The 18,730-nt window shown below is 62.1% G+C and overlaps 1 protein-coding gene across 12 annotated transcripts; it reads left to right on the top strand.

Annotated features, from left to right (window-relative positions):
• Positions 1-1,053: 1,053 nt before the first annotated feature.
• On the top strand, positions 1,054-18,118 carry UBTF (upstream binding transcription factor). 12 transcript variants are annotated; one of them, XM_064399691.1, is made up of 22 exons: positions 1,054-1,233; positions 5,008-5,141; positions 8,029-8,204; positions 8,468-8,551; positions 9,160-9,315; positions 10,012-10,076; positions 10,653-10,782; positions 11,216-11,326; positions 11,611-11,744; positions 12,316-12,457; positions 12,725-12,766; positions 13,465-13,578; positions 13,712-13,867; positions 14,265-14,420; positions 14,635-14,745; positions 14,832-14,920; positions 15,087-15,276; positions 15,524-15,571; positions 15,794-15,862; positions 16,211-16,357; positions 16,677-16,796; positions 17,161-18,118. In XM_064399691.1, the coding sequence occupies exons 2-22, from the start codon at positions 5,084-5,086 to the stop codon at positions 17,272-17,274; spliced, it is 2,412 nt and encodes an 803-aa protein (XP_064255761.1). In that variant the 5' UTR covers positions 1,054-1,233; positions 5,008-5,083; the 3' UTR covers positions 17,275-18,118. The 12 variants fall into 12 exon arrangements, with proteins under 12 accessions (XP_064255761.1, XP_064255758.1, XP_064255760.1 ...); XM_064399688.1 differs by lacking the exon at positions 1,054-1,233 and adding an exon at positions 1,656-1,817; XM_064399690.1 differs by lacking the exon at positions 1,054-1,233 and adding an exon at positions 1,954-2,255.
• Positions 18,119-18,730: the final 612 nt, after the last annotated feature.

Raw genomic sequence — 18,730 nt, 5'->3', positions numbered from 1 at the left:
TTTTTCCCTCTTGCGAAATAGCGACAACTCGTGAAATTCAGGGATCCAGCCCTGCCCAGGCCCTTTTCCACACGGAATAAATCCATACATTTTTATTTTTAAGCTCTCACAGGAGGGATTAGCCACCCGGCGCCAGTGCCGCCTGGCCGGGCTTGGCACAGCTCGGGCAGGACGTGGCGGAGGAGCCGGCTGTCCGTCCGTCCCTCTGTCCCTCCCTCCGCTTGATCCTTCCCTTCGGAATAAAACCCAAAATAATCCACTTGCACAGCCAGGCGCTTCCCCCGCACCCCAAACCAGCCGCGAGGGGTGTGTGTGTGTTACCCAAAATTAGAGATTATTATTCAATTTCTTGTTTCCTTTTCCATTTAACGAGCGTGAAAGCCGCCCGGATTTCGGCCATCCCCACGCGGCCAGCCGGGGAGATGCGCGCAGCACACCGAGCCGGGTGCCCGCACCTTCCCAGAGCTCGCTCTGCGTGCCCGGGGCGCTGCGCCGGCGGCTCCGGTGCTGCCGGAACCGGTCCGGTCCGGCCGGGAGCAGCGCCATGACCGGAACCGCGCGGAGCACGCGGGCGGCCGCGCCCGGTTACCGGAACCACCGGGAGCAGCCGGGAACAACCGGGAGCAGCCGGGAACAAGCGGGCAGGCCCGGCCGTGGCGCAGGCAGCCGAGCTGCTCGGTGCCACGGGAGCTGCCGGTACCGTGCACGCAGCCGCCGCCGCCGCGCTCGGTGCTAGCCCGGTAGCGGTGCTGTGCTCGGCACGGAAGCAGCCCGGGATGGCCCGTGCTGCGGCGGCGGCAGCCGGGATAGCCGGGATGGCCGGGAATGTGCAGGCGCTGCCCGGCCGGGATTGGCTGCGGGGAATGACGCCCAGCACAACAAAGGTGGAGTTGGAGAAATTCCATTAAAAAAAATTAAGAGAGAGAGAGGGAGAGGGAGAGAGAGAGAGAGAGAGAGGGAGAGGAGAGAAAGGCAACGGAGGGAGGGAGGAGGGGAGGAAGCTGCCCCTCGCCCGCCCCGCCGGGCAGAGCCCCCCCGCCGCCGTGTCCCGGGGCCGCGGGGCGGGCAGGAGCGCGGCCCCGCCGTGCCGTGGGGGCCCGGCTCGGCTCCCCCCCCCACCCTTCCCGCTTCCCCCCCTTTATTATTTTTTTTTCCTCATTTCTCTTTTTTTCCCCCCCTATTTTTTTATTTTTTTTTTCTTTATGCAAACGCCGGCCGAGGATTGTTGCACATGTAAGGAGATTTTTTTTTTTTCTTCCTCCCTTCCCCCCCCCCCACCCCACCCCCCCCCTCCTTTCCCTCCTCTTCTCCTTCCTCCTCCTCCTCCTCCTCTTTTTCTTCTCACCACAGTGTTGCAAAAGCAAAGAGCAATAAAAAACCCGGCGGAAAGCGGCGGCGGGGCGGCGGGGCTGGCGGGGAGATCCCGGCGGATCCCGGCGCGCTCAGCCCGGCTGATTGGAAGAGCGAACGCAGCGCCATGGAGGCGGGGGAAAGCGCGATCGTCTCTGCGGGGACTGGAGCGCGTCCACGCCCGGGGCCAGCGCTGCAGAGCTGGCCGCCGTTCAACCGCCGCTCCCCCGCCCCGGCCCCGCCGAGCGAGCCCCGAGCCCCCGCCGCCCCCCAAAGCGGCGGCCCCGCCGGTACGTGCCCGCGCCGGGGGAGCCGCCGCCGCCGTGCCCCGCCGCGCCGCGCCGTGCCCGCCGCCCGGGCTCGCCATTCGCCGCCGCGCCGCTCCGCCGGCGGGGCTGGAGGAGGCGCTTTGTTCCTCCCCGGGCTCCCGCTGCCGCTGCCGCCGCCACCGCCGCGCTCCGGGCTCGGTAAGGCGCTCCGCCGCCGCTCCGACGGGAACGGGGAGGGGGTCGCGCCCACCGGAGCGAATTTTTTTTTTTTTTTTTAAAGAGAGGGAGAGATAGGTAAATATAAAAGAGAGGATTTTTTTTTTTTTTTTTTAAAAAAAGAAAGGCTGGTTTCGCGCAGGCCCCGCGGGCAGGAAGCCGCCGCCGCCACCGCCGGGGCTCGCCCGCCTCGCCCGCCCGCGGGGGGCACCGCGCTGGGGCTCGGGGCGGGGGGCAGCGCCCGGCTCGGCGGCCCCGGTGTGCCCCCCCCTTCTCTCCCTCCTTTTTCCCTTCCCTTCCCTCTCCTCCTCCTCGCTCCCTCCCTCCTTCCCGCTCGCCTTCCCTCCCTCCTCCCCGGTGCCGCAGCTGGATTTCGGGGGCAGGCTTCCAGCGCTGCCCGCTTGTTTTTCCCGAGCCCGGGTGAGTCCCGCGCCGCGGCGGGAGCTGGGCGCCGCGCTCCGCCGGTGCGTGCCGGGGCTCGGCCGACCCCCCCCGCGCTTCACCTCCCCTTATCCTCGCTCTAGCCTCTCTTTATGCCTTTTTTTCTCCTTATTTTCTTTTTATCTATATTTTTTTTTCCTCCCCCTCTTTTTTTTTTTTTTCCGCCTTTCACCCCCCTTCCCCTTCCTTTCTTCCCTCCGGACCGGGAGCGGGGCTCCAGCCCCCCGCTGGGTGGGTGGGTGCTCGCGGGCTCGAGGAGGGGTCGCGGGGAGAAAAGAGGGGGCTAAGAAAGGGAGGAAAGGAGAGGGAAAAGCGAGGAAAGGAAAAGCGAGGAGGGGGCGGCGGTGGGGAAAAAAAGAAGAGGGGGGGAGGATCGGGTAGGAGCCGCTCCCCGGGGGTCGGTGCGGGGAGGTCGCGCTGCCCTCGCCCGGCTCGCTGCAGCTGCCCGGCCGCCCCCAGCCGGGCATCCCCGCCCCCCCTTCCCCCTCCTCCTCCTCCTCCTCCTTCTTCTCCTTCTCCTTCTCCTTCTTCTTCTTCCCCCAGCGGCTCCGGCGGCGGGGTTGGGGCTGCGGCGGCTCGGTTAGAGCTCCCCCCCACACCCCCCCGCCCCGCTCCGCTCCAACCTCCTCCCTCCTTCTTCCACCACCACCTCCTCCTCCTCCTCCTCCCCCTTAGCAGCCCGGAGAGGTGGGTTTGTCTCGGCTTTATAACCGCGGGTGGAGGGGAAGGAGCGGCGGGCGGAGGCGGGCGCAGCCCGGCCATTGTGTGCCGCGGCGGAGAGCGGCCGGTAACGACGGGGGGATGCGGGGGGGGATGCGGTGAGGGGGGGGATGAAGCAGCGCATCGCATCGCTCCGGGGGGCCGGGGGTGCGGAGAGGGGCCGGGGGAACGCGGAGCGTTCCCCCGGCCCCTCTCCGCACCCCCGGCCCCCCGAACTCGCCTTCCATTGTCTGCCCGGGTGTTGTTGGAGGGAAAGAAAAAAAAGGGAGGGGGGGGCTCAGCTCGCTGGCGCCCGGGTGGGAACCGGGGGCGGGGGAGGCGCCGCCGGGGCCGCCCGCGCTCGGTCCCACCCGGTTCCTGCTGCCTGCTGGAGGAGGAGACTGGAGCTGGCCGGCGGCGCAGGGCATGTGCGGGCTCCCCGCCTCCGCCCGCCGGCCCGGCCCCTTCCTCCCCCGCCTCCTCCTCCTCCTCCTCCCCTCCGGGCGCGGGATCCGGTTCCCCCCCCCCCCCCGCCTCCCCCGCGGGGGGATCCCGCGCCCCCTCCCCGCGCGCCCCCGGGGGGATCCCGGTGCGCGCGCACCGCCCCGCCCCGCCATGATCCCACCGATCCCTCCCCCTGCCGCGATCCCGCCTTTCCCGGCGCCCCCACGCGTCCCCCCACCCCGCCCCGGGGCTGCGATCCCCCCGCGGGGCGATCCCCGGTGTCACGCCGCCCCCGGGGCTGGGCTTGATCCCACCCCGCGGCGATCCCTCCGCCGGCCCCGGGGGTGGTCCTGGATCCGCCCCGCTCGGGGGTTGATCCAAGCCTGGAGCGGTTTCCCCCCGCTTCAGGGTTCATCCCGCCCCGGGTGATCCTCGGTCCCACGCTGGTGGGGGCTGCACGCCCCCCATCCGCCCCCAGGTGATCTCGCCCTCAGGGGGTCCCACATCCGTCCCCCCCGGGGCTGCCCCGGGCCTGGCGGGGCCTGCACCCCGCCGTGGTGCCCGCTTCCCTCCCGCAGCCGATCTCCCTCCGGGGGCCATCCCGGATCCTGCCCGGGGTTTCTGCCGCCCTGGGCCGTCCCCGGGTGATCCTCCCTCAGAGCCAGGGCCCGGTTCTGCCGGGAGCCCCTGGGCCCCTCCCCACGCCTGGATCCCGCTGGGGTCCCCCGGGCCCAGCCCCTCCCCAGGCCCGGGGCCTGCTCCCCCCCAGGCCTGCGGCCTGTCCCTCGGGGGATCCCCTGAGGCCTCCCGCCCCATCTGCCCTCCAGGGGCTCCCCCAGTGGAATCCCCCATGGGGATCCCCCCGCGCTACCGTCCTGCCACTGCCCCGCACACCACACCAAGTTTTGGGGTCTCCCTTCCTAGGTTATGCTTCCCCATGGATACACAGATCCTTCCTGATGGGGTCTGAGGGCATCCTTCATCTGGAGCCCCCCCTGTTGAAATACCTTCCTCCAGCTTGTTCTCCCCCCTTGGGAGACCCCTGATTCCCCCCCTCCGAGGTCCCCAAATGCCCCCCCCCAGATCTGGGGGACCCCTCTCTTCTCCAAGCATGTCCCCACCTCTGGGGAGGATTTTGCTGGATCTGTGGTGGGCCTTCCTTTGAAACCCCCATTTTGCAGTGGGGGGAGTGAACCCCCTTACAGGAGATCCCTTGGACCCCTGTTGATCCCAGGTTTTTTGATCCCACCCACCCCAGGGAGCCGCCTTGAACCTGTCTCCTCTGGGATTTATTGGGATCCCTCTCGGATCCTATCCCCCACCTTGGGGACAAACCCCTGGACCCTTCTCCCGTGCCCACACACCCCTTTTCTCCTCCCCTGACCAATGTGGGGGTCACATCACCATGGAGGATCCCCCCTCCTGGAGCTCTCCCCAAACCACAGGGATGGGTGGGAGAGGGGATTCCTGCACTCCTTCACCGGGAGTGGAGGGGATGGGTGGATCAGGTTTCCCCCACTCCCCGTTAGGAGTTGGGGTCCCCCCATCATGGTGGGGATGCCTAGCAGGGTTCTCCCTTTCCTTGCAGAGCCGTGGGGGAGTGATTTTGGGAAGAGGGTGAGGAGGGAGCCGGCGGGACCGTCCTGGGCACAGGCAGGAGGAGGATGAACGGCGAAGCTGAGTGCCCTGCAGACCTGGAAATGACAGCTCCCAAAAACCAAGGTGAGCCCCCGGCAGCCCCCGCAGCGTGTGCTCCCAGAGGAATGCTGCTGTTACGCTTAAAAATAATAATAATAAATAAACCTCAGAGCGCCCCTTTTCTCGGAGGGATGGCAGAGGAGGAGGGATGGAGAGGGAGGAGGGATGGAGGATCCGTGATCCTGGCTGCCAGCGGGTTGAGGTGGGGGGATCTGCCTCTCTGAGTTCTGATCCACCATGGGGAACACACACACATGTATGAGCACACAGATTTGTGCACCAGCAGCCCCTTGGCGCTGGGATGCTCTTTGGGGGGACTGGAGTTCCGGGGGGATTGGGAAGGGGGGCTGGCACAGAGGTGCTGCCCTCCCTGCTCACATCTGGGCTGCATTAAAAGCCGAGCCGTTACCTTGGGCCTCCAGCTTCCAGACCCCAGCATGACATCAGAGCTTCAGCTTTTATTGGAAAAGGGGCAGGAAAACAAGGGGAAAAAAGAGAGATGTTTGTTTAGGGCGGCTCGCAGGGCTCTGCCGCTCCACCCCTTAAAAACCCCCCGTGTCCCCCAAAAGCTGGAGCACCATCCAGCCCCTCACACCTGCCGGGTCCCCCCGTCTTCCTCCTTCCCTGCTGCAGTCGGGGTTGTTGCCTCGAGCGAACCCGGCCGAGCACGTGTCCTTCTCCGGGACTTGAGATGGATTTAATTACACCGGGGCAGCTTTCCTAATATAGACCCGGCCGGGCCGGTGCCAGGAGAGCCGGGATAAATCGGTCCCAGGGCACAGACAGCCCCATTCATCCTGGGGGTGAGCGCCGCGATTCCAGCGTCTTTCAGCGTGCCCCGGGCTGAGGGAGGGGGAGCAGAGGGGTGGAGGGCTGAGTGTGGGGGTCCCTGTTGTCCCCACCCTGCTGCCAGCGAGGATTTTGGGATGTTTACACTGTTTTTTTTTACGTGTTCCTTTGGGATGTGGTTATTCCAGCTGTGTGCTGGTGGGGGGTTCACACAGGGCCGAAGGTCTCCAGGTGTTTTCTGGAAACAGAGGCACTGGGCTTGATGGGGGCAGGTTTGGGGGGGTGTCTCATCCCCTTCTCTGCCCCCTCTGGATTTTTGTGGCTGTGCTGCTTTTGGTAATTCCTCCTGATTTCTGCAAGTAAAGTTGGCAGCAGCTTCCCAGCCCTGTTCTGCCTCATTGGTCCTTGCCTGGGAGGCCTGGAAAGTGGATGGGAAAAACAGGAAGACAGAATGTGGAGCTGTGTTCTCCCTCCCCCAGCTCTGATCTCCCCCAGCTTTGTGGGGAATGGGAGTTTCCCATCTCTTTTGCCTCTTCATGGTGTTTTGGGATGAAGCCATGAGCATGGGGACACACCCCAAGCCACCAGGCCCTCGCTTTCCAGGGGGGCTCTTTCTGTCTTCTGCCTCCTTCTTAATCCCTAATGAGGTCACTATAGGGAGCAGCTGGATCCCAAACTGTTCCTGCCTTGACCCCCAACCAGGCAGGTCCGGGAGGGGAAATGGGATGGGGGGGGTCACGTCCTGGCTATGCTCCCTTCACCAGGTCCCCTATGTCCTTTAACATCCCTTGCTTGGATATGGGAATCCAGGGGAATTGTCCTTCCCCAGACCCCTGCAAGGGCAGGAGGTGGAGGTGGTTTTCCTCATGTTGAGTCTTGAGTGGAAGGAGAGCTGCAGCTGGAGAAATCTGTGCAGCTGGATATTTCTGGGAGCTTGGTTTCCTTCCTGCAGATGGAGGGAGAGATGCTCCACTCAGATCCGTGATGAGCCACCCTGTCCCCATCTCTGGGGGGCTCCACGTTTGTAGGCAGCTCCAAACACCTCAGCCTTCACCTGGCAGAGGTGTGAGGCAGGGAATGCCGTGCTGAGCCAGTCCTGTGCTGCGGGAATCCCGGGTGCCCATCCCGGCATGAGGCAGCCAGGGCTGCGTGGGCGGTGGCCCCGGGCTCTGCTCCTCCTCCAGCCCATCCCCAGGGAATTTTCCTTCCGCTCCCAGGCCCCGCTGCATTCCCCAGGGCCACCTATGTTTGCAGAGCACCCCGGGCTGTGCTCCCCTGCTGGAGCAGGGAGGAATTCCCCTGGCAAGGAAGCAGCCCCAAGGTTGGGGCAGGATGAGGCGTTCAGGGCTGGGATATCCTGCCTGCTGCCTGTCCTGGCACGGTGCTGCTGCCTGTCCTGGCCTCCAGGTCGCTCCAGGCTCTCCGGCTTTGCCACGTGCCCATCCCACCATTCCAGTAGCATGTTCCTATGGGAGCTGGGGATGCTCCTCCCAGAAATTTGGGGGATGTTGGGGTGATACGGACATCATCCTGCACTGTCATGGACCCTTCTGTGAGACAGGGGGGCTGTGCTGGGCTCTGCCCCCTCTCACTTTGTGGTCTGGGAGGTTTGACCTTGGCAGAGGTCACTGTGGAGCTGGGCCCAGGTGATCACAAAGCTGTCTGAGGTGCAGGAAAAGCAACGCTGAGGCTTTCCAGTTGCTCTGGACACATCCACTTAGAAAGTGGGCTTCCCTGCTTGGCTGGAGAGCTCATTGCTCTCCAGTCACTCCGCAGGGGTAGGAAATAGCCCTCTGCTCCCGTGCAGCACAGCCATCCCTTATCTGATGGTTTTCTGGGATGAGCGAGTCTCTCTGGTTTGCACCGAGTGGAATTTCTAGCTTTGCCCAGATTGTTTTGGCCCGTAGAAAGTTGCTCGAGGGTGATGGAAACAGCCACGTCCCTTTGATCTTTAATCTGGAGAGGCAGCATGTGGAGATTACGTGTCCTGGCGTGCGGTCCGGAGCGGCACGCCGGGAGCTGTAGTGCCGGTGTCCTGCCGGGAAGGGAAGGGAAGGGAAGGGAAGGGAAGGGAAGGGAAGAGGCTTCCTGCCCCTGGCTGATCCCGTTTCTCACTGCTCAGACCGCTGGTCGCAGGAGGACATGCTGACCCTCCTGGAGTGCATGAAGAATAACCTGCCCTCCAACGACGGGAGCAAGTTCAAAACCACCGAGTCCCACCTGGACTGGGAAAAAGTGGCTTTCAAGGACTTCTCAGGGGAGATGTGCAAGATGAAGTGGATGGAGATATCTAATGAGGTAATTGACACCACATGGGGCTTTGTGGGGGTATTGTGGCAGGGTCCAAGAGTCCTACTGACATTCCCAGGGCTGTTGGAATTGTCCAGGTTGAGTGCCCAGAGCCCTCAGCACCATCCCGCTGCTGTCAGCATTGTGACCCCCTCAGAGGGGCTGGGATCGGTCATTTTTGGGGTGGCATTACAAAACCCAGTGGCTTTCTGCTGTGCCAAGGATCTGCCCTGTCCCCTGTTCAAGTCTTTGTCTCTTCATTTCCTGCACAGGTGAGGAAATTCCGGACCCTCACAGAGCTCATTATGGACGCTGAAGAGCATGTGAAGAATCCTTACAAAGGCAAAAAGCTCAAGGTATTGGGCAGGAATTAGGCTCAGTCCCTAAAGGGTGACCCCACACTTCCTCAGAATGTAGGCCTGTTGTCCCTGTGGCACCTCAGATCCACGTGGCTCCAACGTGGGAGCCCCTGCAGGCACCTCAGTGCCCCTAATCCTGGTGTCCGGCTGCCCAAGGCTCCAGAGGCCTTGGGCCTGGGCCAGCTCCCGGGTACATTTAATATGGCTGGCTGTACTGCTGGCAGCCTGCATCCAAGTTTAGCTCCGGAGGGGCCAGGAACTGCTGTCCTATTCCTGGCCTGCCGGGTGCTTTCAGCTGGGGCAGCTGATGGTCCATCCCTGGGAGCTGGGTCCCATCCCCTCCTCCTGCCCCAGTGTCCCCTCTTGCTCTGTGCTGACAGCTCTGGATGGCTGGAGGCCTCTCCCAAGGTTCCCAGCCGTGGGATGCTGTAGTTTCTTGGGGAACCCTTGTCCCCAGAAGTTTCCCCCTCCTTGCCTGCTGTGCCTGGATCACCAGCAAGGCTGGATGGAGGCAGCCCCCAGCTCTGGGGAGTCAGGGGTTAGGATGTTCCCCCGTGGTTCTACCAGCTCCATGCTCAGTGTCCTGCACTCTGCTGTCTCCCCAGAAACACCCCGACTTCCCCAAGAAGCCCCTGACTCCCTATTTCCGCTTCTTCATGGAGAAGCGAGCCAAATACGCCAAGCTTCACCCCGAAATGAGCAACCTGGATCTCACCAAGATCCTGTCCAAAAAATACAAGGAGCTTCCCGAGAAGAAAAAGGTATGGGGGGGTGGGGGCAGGGTCAGCAAGCCCCTTCCCACCATGTGCCTCTCTGTGCTGGGCTCTGCTCAGCTCTTCCAGTAAAACCAGCAGAGCTCAAGCTCTGCCTGGCGAGGGCTTAATGCAGCTCTCGATGGGAGAAGCCAGGTTTAGTCCTGTCAGACCTGTAAGACTTCCTTGGCTTTTCCTGTCCTGGTTCCCAGGATCGCTGGGGTGGAGGCTGGTTGGGTCTGTCCATTGGTCTGTCTCTTCCTGATGGACCTGGATGGTGGCTTTGCCGTTGGGTGGATCTGTGTTTAAAGGGGTTGAGGCACACGCCCCACTGTGCCACCCTGGCAGGGTGAGGGACACGGGGACAGGCTCTGGGAGATGCTGGGAGCAGAGATCTGCCCACCTGAGATGCCAGAGCCTGGGCAGGACTTTGGGGGGGCCCAGATTTAACTTTGGGGTGTCCAGGAAAAGTCCAGGGCACAAGGTCCTGCTGTGCCCTTTCCCAGGGCTGCTGGGATACACAGAGGGGTACAGCTGAGTCTCAGGCAGGCTGGAAACCTCTGCAGGACCATTCCATGGGCTGGGGAGCCCTTGGGTCCCTCTTGGGGTGGTGGATGCCCAGCCAGGTCGATAGGGATGTATCTTCCTGCCTGTTCCCTGCTGCTGACGTCCCTCTCCACCTCTGCGGTGGCTTTGTGTCCCCAGATGAAATATATCCAGGACTTCCAGCGAGAGAAGCAGGAGTTCGAGAGGAACTTGGCGAGGTTCAGGTGAGCAGGCAGCCCCACCCCCCCATACTTCCCCAGGCCCCTCCAGGCAGATCCAGATTGTCCTCCTGTGCATAGAGCCCACTGATGGGCTTTTGGCTTGAAGAGAAGGAGGAATTCACCAAAAAGAGAGCAAGGAAAAGATGTCTGAGAGCAACTCTCAGGCTGGGAGACTGGATGAGGGGCAGAGCAGAGGACCAGCCATGCTCTGGGGGTCAGGAGCACTGCTGCAGCTCTGCCAGCAGCACTGATAAAAGCTGAAGTGCCCCCCCTGTCACTCCAGACCTTGCCTTGGATGTGATTGCTGTGATCCAGGTGGATCCTGGCATTCCCAGTGACCTGCTGCTGCTTCAGGGTTGCAGCTGAGCCCAGGGATGGCTGTAGCCATCCCCAAGGAGGGTCAAACCTAAATCTTTCCTAAAACCCTCCTGCTCTTTTTGGGGACCCCCCCAGCACCTGAGCCCACGGAGGCTCTGCCCTGCAGTGACAGTCACCCCTTAGCAGGCAGGTTTAGGGTGCTCTCCTTGCCACTGCCTCCTCCCTGACGCTCTCCCTTGCCCACCTCCCCGCCTGCTGAAGGGAAGACCACCCGGATCTCATCCAGAACGCCAAGAAATCCGACGTCCCCGAAAAGCCCAAGACCCCCCAGCAGCTGTGGTACAACCACGAGAAGAAGATCTACTTGAAAGTGCGTCCAGATGTGAGTACGGTGGGTGGGAGTGAGTGCGAGTGTGAGTGCTGGGGGGTCCTGGACCCCGCTGCTGGGGGCACGAGGGGGAAGGGAGAGAAGCATTTCAGGGGGAAGGGATGGAGGACACCGCTAGGAGCTCCCGGAGCCTGGACCGAGGTAAGGAGGGGCTCTGCACACCTGGAAGAGGCTCAGGGATCCAGCCCTCACTTTTTTTGCCAGGAAGGGGTGACCACAGCCTGAGTCAGGGCAGGAAAGGATTCCAGCACAGACATCCACCTCTGGCCATGCCCCCCACTCCCACACAGCCCACGGCTCCCAGCCACTCCATGCCGGGTGCCTTCAGGCCCCACCAGGCCACGCCTTTTTTTTTGCCATTTTTTTATATTTTTTCATCCCTCTTTTTTTTTTGGATTTTACCCATCTGCCCTCACCTCTGGCTTTGGGTTTTCAGGCCACCACGAAGGAGGTGAAAGAGTCGCTGGGCAAGCAGTGGTCTCAACTCTCGGATAAAAAGAGGCTGAAATGGATTCATAAGGCCCTGGAACAGCGGAAGGAGTACGAGGTAGGGAGCAGCCTCACCCGGTCCCCTCCACACTGGTCCCAACATTCACTCCGAGCCTCTCTGCATCCCAGCCCTGCGTGGCCTCTCCCGATAGCCAGCGTGGGGGTTCAGGCAGGTCCTGGCAGGTCCCTAGTGAGTCTGAGCCCTGCCTCTCCAGCCGTGTGCAGGGCAGGCAGCAGCATCCCCAGGCACAGGATTAGGGCAATGGTTGGCTTCTCTCTCCTCCTCCTCCGGCCCCAGCAGGCGGGGGTGGCAGCCCCTCTGACTGCTCTCTGTTCCCACAGGAGATCATGCGGGATTACATCCAGAAGCACCCGGAGCTGAACATCAGTGAGGAGGGGATCACCCGCTCCACCCTCACCAAGGCCGAGAGGCAGCTCAAGGACAAGTTCGACGGACGACCCACCAAGCCCCCCCCGTGAGTCCTGTCCCTCCTGCAGCCACGGCCTGCCTGGGTGCTGGTATTGCCAGAGAGGAAACTGGACTCTGCTGGCCTTGGGAAGCCCAGATAACTTCTGGGATTACACACACAGAGGGGTTAGATGGGATTTATAGGACAAATTTCTTCACGGTCCAGCCTGGGAACAGGCTGCCCAGGGAGTGACCATCCCTGGAAGTGTTTAAAAAGTGTGGATGTGGCACTTGAGGACATGGTTTAGTGGTGGGCTTGGCAGTGTCAGTTCACGGTTGGACTAATGATCTTAGAGGGCTTTTCCAGCCTTAAAGACTACATGATTCTGTGATGATCTCTTTAAACCAGTCCTTAAATATACATTAAATACACGTTTTGGGGAGAATCTGAGCTAGGTTTACAATGATACTCTGGCTTTTAGTGGGTGATCTAGCACCCAGCCACCCTAAAACACAGGCACTTCACTTCCTTGCCTGGTGCAACCTAGCTGGGGGGGTTTTGAGGAGGCTTTTTGCACTGAGCCAGCTGCACAGGGGCAAGTTTTCCCTAACACGGGGTCCCTCTGTGGGTTTTTCAGGAATAGCTACTCCCTGTACTGTGCAGAGCTGATGGCCAACATGAAAGACGTGCCCAGCACGGAGCGGATGGTGCTGTGCAGCCAGCAGTGGAAGCTGCTCTCCCAGAAGGAAAAGGACGCCTACCACAAAAAGTGTGACCAGGTGAGTGGCTGAGGAGGGACAGGTAGGGGAAGAGGAAGGGCACCAATGCAGAGTCTGGGCTACAAATATCCCTGAAACAAAGCCCTCACCTTTCCTCAGTCGCTGTGCTAGTCTGCATCACCGATTCTCCCTGAGGTCCTGGGTCACCTCCCTTGATCCTGTGTGGGACAGACAGATGGTCCAGGTGGAGGGTGCTGCTGCCAAGGGATTGGGGCAGGGATGGAGTGAGGAATCTCTCTGTAACCACACATGTCCATCTCCTTCCAGAAAAAGAAAGATTACGAGATCGAGCTGCTCCGCTTCCTAGAGGTGAGTGAGGAGGGGGTGCTCAGCCACCAGGAGATCCCAAATCTGGGAATGGGGAACTCTGCCCGGGGACTGGGATGACTTAAATGGGGAGCTGCCCTCTCTGCTCCCCCAAAACATGTGTGGGCCCAGCTGCGGGTGCTGTGCAGGTGGTTGCACATAGCCTTGACCTTCCGTCTGTCCTAATGCCTGACCCAGTCTCTTCCAGTTGGGCACTGGGAGATGAGGGTGGGCCCCCAGCGAGGAGGGGAGCAGAGGACTGGAGCTGGAGGAGAGGTGTTCAGTGGCTGTGGCTGTGCAGCCTCTCACTTCCTTCCCTAGCTGGGCTGTGGGCGGGGGAGCTGCACCGAGGCCACCCCAGCATGGTCCCCGTCCCCGGGCGGATGTGACACAGCCCCGGCTGCGGCTGCAGGGCCACGGGGTGGAAATCCCAGGGGTGTGCCCAGACCCAGGCACCTGCCCACCTGCTTTCACTGAGGAATGGCTGAGCTGGGGGGCAGGGGCACTGCCTACATAGGGGGTGACAGCGTGGGGATCCCCAGTCTACATGTGCAGTTCCAGATGCTGGTCCTGACTGGGACAGGGTGTGGATCAGGACACCCAAGTGCATTAATTCCCCTTCCCCAGAGTCCCTATTCCCCCATTGCCTCAAAGCCTCATTAGCACTGGGCTAATGATGTTTCTCCTCCTGTGCCACCCAGAGCCTGCCCGAGGAGGAGCAGCAGCGAGTGCTGGGCGAGGAGAAGATGCTGGGCAGCAACCGGAAAGGGGCGACGAGTCCTGCATCCAAAAAATCCTCACCAGAGACCGGCAAGGTGGGAGCAGCCCCGGGAGGGACAGGGCAGCACCTGCCAGAGCCTTGGGGGATGGCGTTGTGCATCTCAGGGGGCTGTGAGGGCTGTGTTGCCTGCATGGGCTCGCCCCCTCACAGCCCCCTGTGCCCCCCAGGCCAGCTCGGAGAAGCCCAAGCGGCCCATCTCAGCCATGTTCATCTTCTCGGAGGAGAAGCGGAAGCAGCTGCAGGAGGAGCGGCCGGAGCTGTCCGAGAGCGAGCTCACCCGGCTGCTGGCCCGCATGTGGAACGACCTCTCCGAGAAGAAGAAGGTGGGTACCACCCCTCTGTTCCTCCTCCATCTCCGTCTCCGCTGCTCCTGTGGGCGTCTCGGGCAGTGCAGGGCGTGCTCCTGTCCTTGTGCTGCACCACGGGGCACAAACGTCCCCTGGAGCACCTCCGTGACCTGTCACACGGGTGGCAGTGTCAGCACTGGCTGTGCCTCCCCTCTCATCACCTGGAGGCCAAAACCCACCAGATAAAGAAACCTCAGAGGGCCCTTGAGCCTCAGTTTTAAGGCTTTGGTGGTTTTCCTGATGGGGGGAGTCCCGAGATGGGGTTGAGGGCTGTCAGTGCTACTGTGGGGACAGTGCTCGGGGAGCTGCAGTGTCCCTGGTGTTTGGGGGCTGTGCCCCTGCCGTGCCCCCTCACCCCGTGCCCCCTGCCCAGGCCAAGTACAAGGCGCGGGAGGCGGCGATGAAGGCGCAGTCGGAGAAGAAGCACGGCTCAGATAAGGAGGAGCGTGGGAAGCTGCCCGAGTCTCCCAAAACTGCTGAGGAGATCTGGCAACAGAGCGTCATCGGGGACTACCTGGCTCGTTTCAAGGTGAGGAGTGGGCTGGGAAAGGGGCTGGAGGTGGGGTCATCACTCCCACCAGCAGGAATTACCAAGAATTTCTCTCTGGCTCTCACACCTGGGTTTGGGCTGGGAGCTGTGAGGAGCATGGGGTCCTGGGGGGAGCAGTGCCCCAGCAGCAGCACCCCAGTGTCCCAGGGGTTTTTGGGTCCACCTGGTGCATTGTGGTGGTTCTGTCCCACAGAACGACCGGGGCAAAGCGCTGAAGGCCATGGAGGCCACTTGGAACAACATGGAGAAGAAAGAGAAGCTGATGTGGATCAAGAAGGCAGCGGAGGATCAGAAGCGATACGAGGTGGGTCTCTGCCCCGTCCTGCCCCTCACCATGTCCCTTAGCCAGCGTGCCACTCTCCCTGACCCTCTGTCTCTCCTGTGGCTCAGAGGGAGCTGAGCGAGATGCGGGCCCCTCCGTGCTCCACCAACTCCACCAAGAAAATGAAATTCCAGGGAGAGCCGAAGAAACCCCCGATGTGAGTACCTGGGGTGTGAAAAACTGGGTCTGGCTGTGCCGGTGGGAAGGGCCTGGAACAAGAGGAGGGAGGGAGAGTGGACCCTGGTGTGGCTGGACAGGGGTTACGGCACCTGGGTTGTCTGTGCCCCCTGTCCCAGCCCGGTCCCTGCGCTCTCCCTGTGCAGGAACGGTTACCAGAAGTTCTCCCAGGAGCTCCTGTCCAACGGGGAGCTGAACCACCTCCCGCTGAAGGAGCGCATGGTGGAGATCGGCAGCCGCTGGCAGCGCATCTCCCAGGGCCAGAAGGACCACTACAAAAAACTGGCAGAGGAGCAGCAGAAACAGTACAAGGTGCACCTCGACATCTGGCTCAAGGTGGGTGCTGGATCTCCTGGCGGCAGACTGGGATCCCTTGGTTTTGGGGATGATGTTTGGCATGGCGTCTGTTCCCACCCCTCCTCCGCAAACCACCACCTCCAGGCTGTTTTTTGACATTTTGTAACTTTAAAGGATAAAAGTTACATACGTGAGGAAGCTGTGCCCCTTGCTAGAGCCCTTCCCTGCTCCATCCCCCGTTCTGTTCCGTGCCCTCCCATCCCTGACTGTGTCCCTGTCCCCACAGAGCCTCTCGCCGCAGGAGCGGGCTGCCTACAAGGAACACATTTCCAACGTGAGTATCCGTGTGGCACTGCTGTGCTGGGATCCCAGGAGTTTGGGAGTGGGCTGGGGTTACTGGGGGCTTGGGACTGGGCAGGGTCAGTCCTGGGTGAGGCTTGGATGTGCCACACTCCGTAGAGCCCCTCCGGTGGGGATTTGTCCTTGTGGCAGCTCAGCAGTGGGGCTTTCTCTGGGCTGCACTTGAGCCCTAAAAGGCTTTGTTTTGTTCCCACAGAAACGCAAGAGCATAGGGAAGATCCGGGGTCCCAACCCCAAGATGAAGCCAACGATGCAGTCCAAGTCGGTGAGTCACAGCAGCCCCATGGGGCCACCCTGGCCCCCTCCCCAGGAGCAGGTCAGGGGGGACCCACACCCCTTGTTTGGGGCATCCTTGGTGCTTCCAGCTGCCTGCCCTGTCCTCGAGAGCATAAACTTTCCCCAAATCCCTGCTCAGAACCCATCCAGGTTGGATTTTGACCCTGGCACCTGCTCAGGGTCTCTTTGGTGCAATTCTCAGTTTAATTGGGGAAAGGCTCCCAGCAAGGTGTGGATAGGGAATCACCTGATCTGCTCAGTGCCTGGAGGAACCAAAGGGGGATTGTCAGGATGGAGTGGAGGTCCTGGGACTCACGAAGCCCCTCCTGTCCTGCAGGAGTCAGAGGACGATGACGAGGAGGAAGAGGAGGAGGAGGATGACGATGAAGATGAGGATGACGACGACGACAACGGCGACTCGTCGGAGGAAGGCGGGGACTCCTCGGAGTCCAGCAGCGAGGAGGAGAGCGAGGACGGGGACGAGGTGAGGCCGTGGCACGGGGAGGGCACAGGGCCCCCCTCACCCTCCCCCTGGGCTGGGGGGCACCTGCAGCCGGGCTCAGATAGATCCGTGGCGGAGGAGCCCCCCGGGAAGCTGGGGGACGTGGGGAGCAGAAGGGGAGCAGGATCCCCCCGGTGTTCCCGGGGAGGGCACGAGGAGCAGCCGCGGGGCGTAGTCAGGAGCAGCCTCGGGACGTAGAGGTGTGCGGGGGGGTGTGCAGAGCCCCCAGTGAGCAGAGAAAAATCTCCTGTCTTTTTCCTGGTGGAGATACTGAGTCTGGTCTCGGCTCCGTTTGCGCCAGTGTGAATGCCGAGTAAGTCACCAGAGTCAAAGCTTTACACCGGTGCAACTGAAATCAGACTATGCTGGATGGCGCTGGGGGCAGAAACCGTGTCCGTGCCTTGTGCTCGCCACCGGACAGGTGAGGTGTTTCCACCCCCTCGCTGGTCTCAGCTCACGCCTCTTCCTTCCCTGGCTTTAGAGGGGGGAAACTGAGGCACGAGGCGGGTCGGGTAGCCTCCCTCGGATCGTGTAGCGAGGCAGTGGCAGAGGTGAGGGCAGGACCCCCGCGCGCTGCTCCGGCACGGCCCCCCCGGCCCCCCGAGCTGAGCCCTTGCAAAATCGCTCCTGGCTCCTGCCCGTGCCTTCCTCCTCCAGCCCCAGACCCCCGGGGGCAGCGGTGGGAGGGTGGGGTCACACCCCGTGCGGGGTGGGTGAGCAGGGGACAAGGAGGTGACGATGGCCCTGACCTTCTCCCCCTCTCCTCTGTGCCACCGCCCTCCCAGAACGACGAGGATGATGAGGATGAGGATGATGAGGACGAGGATGACAACGACTCAGAGGGCAGCAGCAGTTCCTCCTCCTCCTCGGGGGACTCCTCCGACTCCGACTCCAACTGATCGGCCAAGCTCTTTGTAACGTCGTTTGGTTTCTCGGTTTCGGTCCCAAATCCCCCCTGCAGCCCCTCAAAATCCTTCCTCCTCTTCCTCCTGCCCCCCCGTGGGACCCCCCCAGCGCGGGGAGCGGGGGCCAGGGGGACCCCTCACACTACGGAGGGGGATCAGGGGCTGCTCCCCCAGGCTGGGGGGCGAGGAGAGAGCCCCCCACCCCTGCCCCCTGCTTTACTCCTGAGGGGAAGCGATTTTTTTTTTGGAATTTCATTCTTTCCAGGGGGGTGTCTCTCCATCCTTACCCCCACAACCCCCTCGCTACCAGCTCTGGACTTTCTAGAAAGAGAAGAAAAACACACAGGAAAAACAAACCAACCAACAACTCCCCCCCACACCTTTTTTTTTTTAATTAAAAAAAAAACCCCAGAAATGGGAAGAAAATCCCCGCGGGCGCGGAGCACGAGCCGAGGGGCTCAGGACTCAGCCGATGGGACAATGCCTCCTCACCACCCTCCCTGCGCACCCCCAGCACCCTGGGGGTCCTCCCCACCCCCCAAAAAACCACAAAAAACCCCTTGTACAGTCTGGAAGCTGCCCCGGGAGCTGCCCGGGAACTCCACATCCACGGCACTTGGGGACGCCAGCCGGCCAGGGACGGTGACCCGCGTGTCCCCGGGGGGGTGGGAGGGGAGTGGCTGTGAGTGTGAGTGTGAGTGTGTCTGGGGGGGGCACCGGGGCCGCCCCCACCCGGGGCCGGCGGCTCAGCGTGACCAAGGGGGGGCGCGGGGTCCCCCCGCTCTGTTGTCGGTGGTTGTTGTGCCGTTGTATTTTATTTTATTTTTTTTTTTCTTTTTATAAAACGAGAAAGATCCATCTTTTATTTTTCATTTTCCCCCTCCCCTTTTTTCCTTGCCCTCCTCTCCTAATCCCCCCCCAATTTTCCTCTCTCTGGTGAAGCTGCTCCTCTCCCTTCCCTCCAAATCCTGGGGCGGGGGGGGACAACCAGAGCCCCCCTTGCCCCAGTGAACCCCAGTTAACACCAGTCCATGTCCCCCCCAGGGGGGGCTCGCCCCCTCTCCGGGCCACGCTGTACATTTTGGTGTGGTTTGGGTTTATTTTGGGGGGGTCAACGCCCCCTTTCCCGGGAGGGGACGGGGCCGCGGGGAGCGGGGTGGGTGCATGGGGGGGCCTGGCAGGGCCCCCCCTTTTTTTTAAGCAAGACACGAGCACCAGCAATCCCACGGCACCTCCCCGCAGGGTTCTGTCCCCACCCCCCAAAAACCCGCCCGGTGTCACTGGGGACCCCCACTCTAATTTTGGGGGGGCCCTCATCCTGTCCCTGGAGAGGAGCTGGGCTGGGGGACAGGATTTGGGGAGCCCCAGGGATGGGGGGCCTGGGGGGGCTTTCTCTCATTTTTCTCCTCATGGTGGGGCAGCAGGGGGGGGCACGCTGCAGATTTTGGGT

This window comes from Passer domesticus, chromosome 27, assembly GCF_036417665.1.
Source record: "Passer domesticus isolate bPasDom1 chromosome 27, bPasDom1.hap1, whole genome shotgun sequence".
In the NCBI taxonomy this organism is placed as follows: domain Eukaryota; kingdom Metazoa; phylum Chordata; class Aves; order Passeriformes; family Passeridae; genus Passer; species Passer domesticus.
The sequence above is the reverse complement of the archived record's forward strand: the minus strand, read 5'-3'. Positions and strand labels throughout refer to the sequence as shown.